General features: G+C 57.0%; 2 protein-coding genes across 2 annotated transcripts; one reads left to right on the top strand and one right to left on the bottom strand.

The window, feature by feature from the left end:
* Positions 1–2,222: 2,222 nt before the first annotated feature.
* Positions 2,223–5,683, top strand: Lin7b (lin-7 homolog B, crumbs cell polarity complex component). Its single transcript, XM_020183276.2, has 6 exons — positions 2,223–2,331; positions 2,726–2,844; positions 3,096–3,167; positions 3,961–4,170; positions 5,102–5,265; positions 5,586–5,683. Exons 1-6 carry the CDS (start codon positions 2,295–2,297, stop codon positions 5,605–5,607), a joined length of 624 nt encoding a protein of 207 aa, XP_020038865.1. The 5' UTR covers positions 2,223–2,294; the 3' UTR covers positions 5,608–5,683.
* Positions 5,630–6,492, bottom strand: C16H19orf73 (chromosome 16 C19orf73 homolog). Its single transcript, XM_074057358.1, is given in 4 exon segments — positions 5,630–5,975; positions 5,978–6,015; positions 6,018–6,149; positions 6,225–6,492. Coding segments are annotated over 4 exon segments (750 nt in total). The 3' UTR covers positions 5,630–5,663.
* Between the last annotated feature and the right edge of the window lie 207 nt (positions 6,493–6,699).

Below are 6,699 nucleotides of genomic sequence, written 5' to 3' on the forward strand. Positions count from 1 at the left end.
TGGGCTGAGTGCCAGATGTTCAGCTAGGCAGCCAAACTTGAGGGCAAGGTTCACAAGTAGGGCACTGAGCTCAGGCAACCTGCCCTTGAGATGGGTACCAAATCCCTAGCCCCTCATCCCAAAACTTTCAGAACCTCATCAGAATATGCCTTCACTGAGAAGCTAAAGCACAGCCAGGCTGGTGTGGCAGTACCTGCCGGTAATCCCAGGTCAGGCAAAGTTAGCATTAAACACGAGGGGAAAAAGATCTCAGCAGCCATGCTGGGAGAAAGGGATTCAAAGCCCTCCCGTGGTGGGGTGGCCCTGCTAGAGATGCCCATAGTGCCACAAAATGAAGCTATAGCCAAAACAGCAGGGTCTTTCTCCCTGGAGGGAAATATTCACAACCTTTATAAGTACTGTGATTTTTAGCTCACAAGGCCCACATCCGCTCATCAAATACCAGGCATGGGGCTGGGGGCGTGGCTTATTTAGTAGAACACCTGCCTAGCAAGCACAAGGCACTAAGTTCAAACACCACTTCTACCAAAAAGAAAAAAGGTATGCCAAGAAAAGTACTTATGTTGCAGGAAACCAAGGCAGGAAAAACTATCTGTATATAATCTGTTGTGTCAGAGACTTGGGGTGGGGTGGAGTAACAGACCCAAAATGTGGGGAAAGAAGATACACAGAAAACACCGAAAAAGCAAAAAGTTACTCAGGAAAGGAAATAGCATCTCAAACCCCAGCTCAGGCCCTCCAGTAACAACACTGTAGTCAGACATCCTGTGAATACTATAGATTGCAAAAGCTGACACCATAAAAATTTCACAGGAAGAGAGGGAAGGTAATGAGAACAGAAAATCAATATGTAATATATTACTAACATCTAAATCAATAAATCAAGAAACAGCATGTTTTTTCAATACCAAAGCAACTCTCAGACACCATCTGCAAGTTGCTCCTGCAGTGTGTCCTTAGAGGCACAGGGACTGGTGCTGTTATTAGCCTGTTACTTGATTTTGTTTTGAACCCTATAAATACCAAGACAGCCCAGTGCTGGTAGCTCACACCTGCAATCCTAGTTCCTTGGGAAGCTGTGATCAGGAGGATCACAGCTTGAGGCCAGCCTTGGAAAAGGGTTCTGGAAACATCTCCAAAATGCCAAAGCAAAGTGGACTGGAAGTGTGGCTCAAGCGGTAGAGCATTTTCCTACCAAGCCTGAAGTCCTGGGCTCCATCCTCTATACAGAAAAGAAAGCTTGAGTTGGGCAGGAGGTGTAGGACATAGGGCACAATTGTCATAAGGCCAAGGAGTGGCACTGTCGAGCCTTGTACTTGGGTGCTCTACCATTGGAGCCACAACCGGTCTTGCCCTGGCATCCTCATCCACTGTTCTGGTTTCATTTACCTTGTATGACTGCACTCCCGAAACTGCCTGCAGGCCAGACGCCTCTTACAACCGGACCCTGGCTATCTTTTCTTGGACAATGGAGGCACCTCAAATTCAAAGTATCCCCTATTCCTCCTCCAGCACGACCATCCCACCAAATAGCACAGCTGCCCTCTGCACACACTTTCCATATCTGCCCAGGATTGGCACAGCCACCCAGAGCTTGCTGGGACGCTTCCTACCCTCTGCTGCAGCTTCCCCTCCTATCCTGCTCCTATCCGATCCAGTTTCCATGGTGGCAACAATTTTTACTCTTCGATGTCATGATATCCTAAACTGAACGCGCATAGACCAACACTCAAGGTCATGCATAAAGTATCCTGGCTACCTTTTCGCCTTCGTTGCAACTGCTCTCCAGCCATGAAGCCTCGTGTGTGGCGGGGTGACCCAGATCTCACCACTTGTTGATGTTACTTCCCAGGACTCTCAATGTCCTTCCTCGAGGATTTCCTTCATCTCCTAGATCATCCATCACCTCCCACTCTCAACTCTTAATCCGGGCGTAGGTGGTTGTCTATCATCTCATGGACTGACAGCCCCATTAGGGCAATGGGAATGTGTGCGTCTTCTTGGGCCGAAGACGCGTTTGTTCAGCGTGGGAATTTGGGAAAGGTTAGGGAGGGGACAGACAGGTGCGGAGGACAGGAAGGAGCGAGATGGAAGGAGATGCAGACGGGAATTCCGGAGTTGCAAAGGAGGGATGGCAAACAGAACAGTCCGACCGGGGCGACAGCCAGCGATGTCGCGGCGCTGAGGAGCGAAGCGCACGCAGGGGGCGCCCGTGGCCGGGGGCGTGGCCTCGCGGAGCACCGCCTCCTCGCCGGCGCCGGGGCAGGCGGGCTGCTAGCAGCAGTGGCGCCGACATGGCTGCACTGGTGGAGCCGCTGGGACTGGAGCGGGGTAAGCACACAGGGGGCGGCCCTGCCCACCCGATCGGGCCTGTGCCCACATCTCGGCCCCTCCTGCCAGGCTAGGCCGGCGCCGGTGGGCGGGTGGCCCGGGCGGGGTGGGCGGGGCAGGGCGCAGAGCCCGCGGTCCGTGAGCGTGGGAGGGTCCCGGGCGGGGGCGCCCACTGCACACACCTACCCGTGTGTGGGTGAGGTTGGGAAGGGTGCTGGGACAGCGGGGTCGCTCGCTCGCCACGCCACTCTGCGGGATGCCCGACTGCGCTCCGGCGGTCCTTCCTTCGGCTGGCTGCGCTCGCCCTTACGCCGTGTCGTGTCGCATCTCTCGCGGGCTCTCCGCGTCTCGGCGTCTCTGATTCCCCGTGTGTCTCTGCGCCCCCGCCCCACAGACGTGTCCCGGGCGGTGGAGCTCCTCGAGCGGCTCCAACGCAGCGGGGAGCTGCCCCCGCAGAAGCTGCAGGCCCTCCAACGAGTGCTGCAGAGCCGCTTCTGCTCCGCCATCCGCGAGGTGAGCCCCGGCATCCTCCTCCTCCCCGTCGTCCCGAGCCCGGAGACTACGCCTCCCGGCAGCTCCCGAGGAGACCCGCCGCGGGGTGCCTACGCGGCAACTCTGGGGCTCTTTGGGAGTTGTAGTTGCCTCGGACTCCGGGGCGGGGGCGGGGCGGACCCTTGGGTGGGAAGGGGTCCGGAGACCTGGACCCCTGTGTGGAGGGGAGAAGGAGACTGGCGGCTCCCTGATGCCACTGCATCCTTGCCCAGGTGTACGAGCAGCTCTATGACACGCTGGACATCAGCGGCAGTGCTGAGATCCGAGCTCATGCCACGGCCAAGGTAGGCGCCCCCACCCTGTAGCTCTGGGCGGGGGTTCCCCTGAACTGCTCGGGCTAGCTCAGTACCTCTTGGAGGCCAGCCATTCCCGTCTTCTCCTTCATGTCAAAATCTGTGTACCACCGGAGGCTGGATACCGGTGGCTCATGTCTGTAATCTTAGCTACTTGGTGAGGCTGAGATAGGGAGGATCAAGGTTAGAGGCCAACCAAGGCAAATAGTTCTCAATACCCCCATCTCCAAAATAACCAGAGCAAAATGGAGTGAAGGTGTGACTCAAGGGGTAGAGCGCCTGCTTTGCAAATGTAAAGTCCTGAGTTCAAACTCCAGTCCCACCCACCAAAAATAAATTCTACCTACCACCTTTATGATTATTTATAGTTTCCTCAAATATATGAACGTTTCTAGTTTAAATGTCATATGAAGGCATTTTTAGGAACACAAATGGAAACCAGCATGGCATTGCTGCCTAGATGGTAACCTGAAACTAAATGTCTGTGTGATGGAGCCCCAGATTAAACCCAGGGAGCTTAGAATAGTTCATGAGGCTGCTTGCTGCAACGGGAGGCTTTCAACTCCCCCACCCCCAGGCCTCATTTTCATCTGTCAAACAGCATGATTGGCAGGTGTTGAGTGTTCAAGATTCACACCAAATGAAGACTTCTCTCTGACATGTCGGAAGCATGCACGTGGCAGGCAGTCATCATAGGGTGATCTCAAGTTTCTCCTGCTTGGCCTGAGATGCTTGCTTGCTCACCACAGAGGGTTCTTCACCTTCAGACACTTTTCTCTCCCAGGCCACAGTGGCTGCCTTCACAGCGAGTGAGGGCCACGCGCATCCCAGGGTAGTGGAGCTGCCCAAGACAGACGAGGGCCTGGGCTTCAACATCATGGGTGGCAAAGAGCAGAACTCACCTATCTACATCTCTCGTGTTATCCCTGGAGGTGTGGCTGATCGCCATGGAGGTCTCAAGCGTGGGGACCAACTGCTGTCTGTGAATGGTGTGGTGAGTGGGGGGTGCTGAGGCAGGGCTGGGGGTTATGTCTGCACCAGTGTAGTTCCTGCTTGTCACATTCGACACACAGCACTGGTGGCCCTCACTGTGCTGTGCAATGCTGCAGACTCCAAAAGAGTTGGCCAGGATGCCAACCCTCAAGGACTCCCTGTCTAGAGAGGGAGCAGACCCTGACTAAAATCAATAGTCCCAATCCAGAGACCTAATGAGGAGGTGAAAATCACTGTGAGAACCCAGATGTGGCACCCACTCAGTGTAGATGAGGGACATTTTTGCAGGAGGAACATTTGAATTGGGTGTTGACAGATGAGTAGTTTTCCAGACAAGCAAGGTGGAAGGGTGGTCCTGGCTTAAGAGTGTTGTAGGTGGGGCTGTAACTCTGCACTCATCTGAGATGAAGAGAGATTGGCTGTTATGGATAGGCATGGAGCTGATTAAAAAACACCGTGGTTAGAGTCGGTTGGGACCTGAGAATTCTCATCTGGAACTTTGTCTCAAGGGGACTGTGAAATGAAAGGCTTAGCCTGGAGAAGGTAGAAAAACCCATCTGGGCTGTGGGAGATGGATGAGGGGGCGAGGCTAGATTAAGAGTCCAGAGGGGAAAGGACAGGGTCTGAGCTGGGTTAGGGCTGTGAGGACCAAGAAGAGGAAGTCTGGGCAGGAAGACAATGGGCTGTTGGGAAAGAGAGGACTAGGATGGGCCTGATGGTCCCGCTGAGGGACCAGGGGAAGGGACTGTTCTGATAAGGGGAACTGGAAGGTCGGAGTGGGGAGGGAGGAAGAAGCACAGTTAAAAGTTAATGACTTTTCCACATGGAGGACATGTGGCCTTTGCCTTTCTGGCATGGTCCCATGTCCTGAATGGGGTGGGCCAGGGCAGCAGGCCCCAGGCCAGTGTTCTGTGGGAGGCCCTGCCCTGCAGAGCGTTGAGGGTGAGCAGCACGAGAAGGCAGTGGAGCTGCTGAAGGCGGCGCAGGGTTCTGTGAAGCTTGTGGTTCGGTACACACCACGGGTGTTGGAGGAGATGGAGGCCCGTTTCGAGAAGATGCGGTCTGCTCGAAGGCGCCAGCAGCACCAGAGCTACACGTGAGCACCTGGCCACCAAGGCCCTGGGGCCACCACTGCCTCCCCCTAGCCCCAGAACCCTAAACCAGGCCGGTGGTTCCTGGGACCTCCACTGCCACCCCCAGCGCGCGCGCGCGCGCACACACACACACACACACACACACACACTGTGGCCCAATCCCCTGGGCCCCTGTTGCTCCAAGTCCCCACATCTGGAACCTACTGCCTCTGGAACCCCTGCACCCACTGCCCTGGGCCGTTGCTTCTGGAACCCCAGTCCCTGCCTTTCATGCTCCAGGCCCTTCCCCTGAGCCTGGGTCCCCTCTCTTTCCTCCCTGAAGGTCCTTGGAATCTCGAGGCTGAACGCACAGATCTGGATCCTCTCCCCTGTACAGTATTTATTGTCACTGGCTCCTTACTTAAAGATCTTTGACCCTCACTGAGTGTCTGTGTGTCTGTTCTGGATCCGGGCGTTGCAAATCTTGAGGCGTTGGGAAGGGAGAGGAGCTGAGATCAAGACTAAGTCCCAACCAATCCCTTTGCAGTCTGAGAGCAGAGGTAGAGACCACTCCCAGGTCTGAAGAGGCAGGCCGGCTTCCTAGGGTCAAATCCGAGGGTGGAGGCTGGGCCCCAGGTTGGGTGTGAGTGCGGGGGGCAGAAGTGACGACTACGCCCTCAACTCTTAACCCAGCGCCAGGGCCCAGCCCCTTCCTCCGAAGCTGGCGTGACCAAGGAGTCCTGAAACGCGGCAGGAGCCAGTGGGCGGCCTTGTGTGGGCGGGGCGGAGCGAACCATTAGCCTCGTCCACCGGGGGAGCCCTACGGGCCACACTACTGTCTGCGTGGGAGTGGGGGGGGCCTCGTGCAGTTCCCGAGGCGGGCGCAGGGGGTGCAGAATAAGGTGCACTCACCTATCGGTCACTCCTTCCAACTAAAACACGTCCTTCCGGGAGCCGCCCTTGCCTTAAAAATCCAACCCGCCCAGCCCTCGTGTCCCGTGCGGCGCGAGAACCGGCGCGCGCCACCGCCGGGACCCCGGGTCGCCGCTAGCATTCCACGCCACGCGATACTCGCTCCAGGTGACATCATCCCCCTGCCGGGCTCCGCCTCCCGCCCCAGTCGTCGCACGCCGCGCGTCTATTGGCCTAGGAACCTTGAGCCCCGCCTCCTGCTCTCCGCCCGCGGGACCCCTCCCTGCCCGTGCGGAGGCGGGGTCTAGTCGCCGGCCGGCGCCGACGCCACCTCCCATTGGCTACTCGGCGCCGTCTGTCAGTCTCCTGTTAAAGGGGCCACGAACGCCCGGAGCTGTGGGGGGGGAAGGGGAGGGAGGAGGAATTTTTTTTTGGGGGGGAAGGTGGGATTTGGGGGGCGCTGGTGGGCACCCCTGGATCTGGCGGCTGTGGCCTCGCGGGGGAGACTGAACGGTGACAGGGACAGGGGGCTATTTTAGGGGGTA

The sequence above is a fragment of the Castor canadensis genome, chromosome 16 (genome assembly GCF_047511655.1).
Source record: "Castor canadensis chromosome 16, mCasCan1.hap1v2, whole genome shotgun sequence".
Classification (NCBI taxonomy): Eukaryota; Metazoa; Chordata; class Mammalia; order Rodentia; family Castoridae; genus Castor; species Castor canadensis.

What these genes read in the sequence shown, in the direction of transcription:
- Lin7b (XM_020183276.2), top strand. Translation starts at nt 2,295, where the DNA reads ATGGCTGCACTGGTGGAGCCGCTGGGACTGGAGCGGG. An exon ending in GAGCTCATGCCACGGCCAAG is followed by an intron (nt 3,168 to 3,960) that starts GTAGGCGCCCCC and finishes TTTCTCTCCCAG; the next exon opens with GCCACAGTGGCTGCCTTCAC. An exon ending in TGCTGTCTGTGAATGGTGTG is followed by an intron (nt 4,171 to 5,101) that starts GTGAGTGGGGGG and finishes CCTGCCCTGCAG; the next exon opens with AGCGTTGAGGGTGAGCAGCA.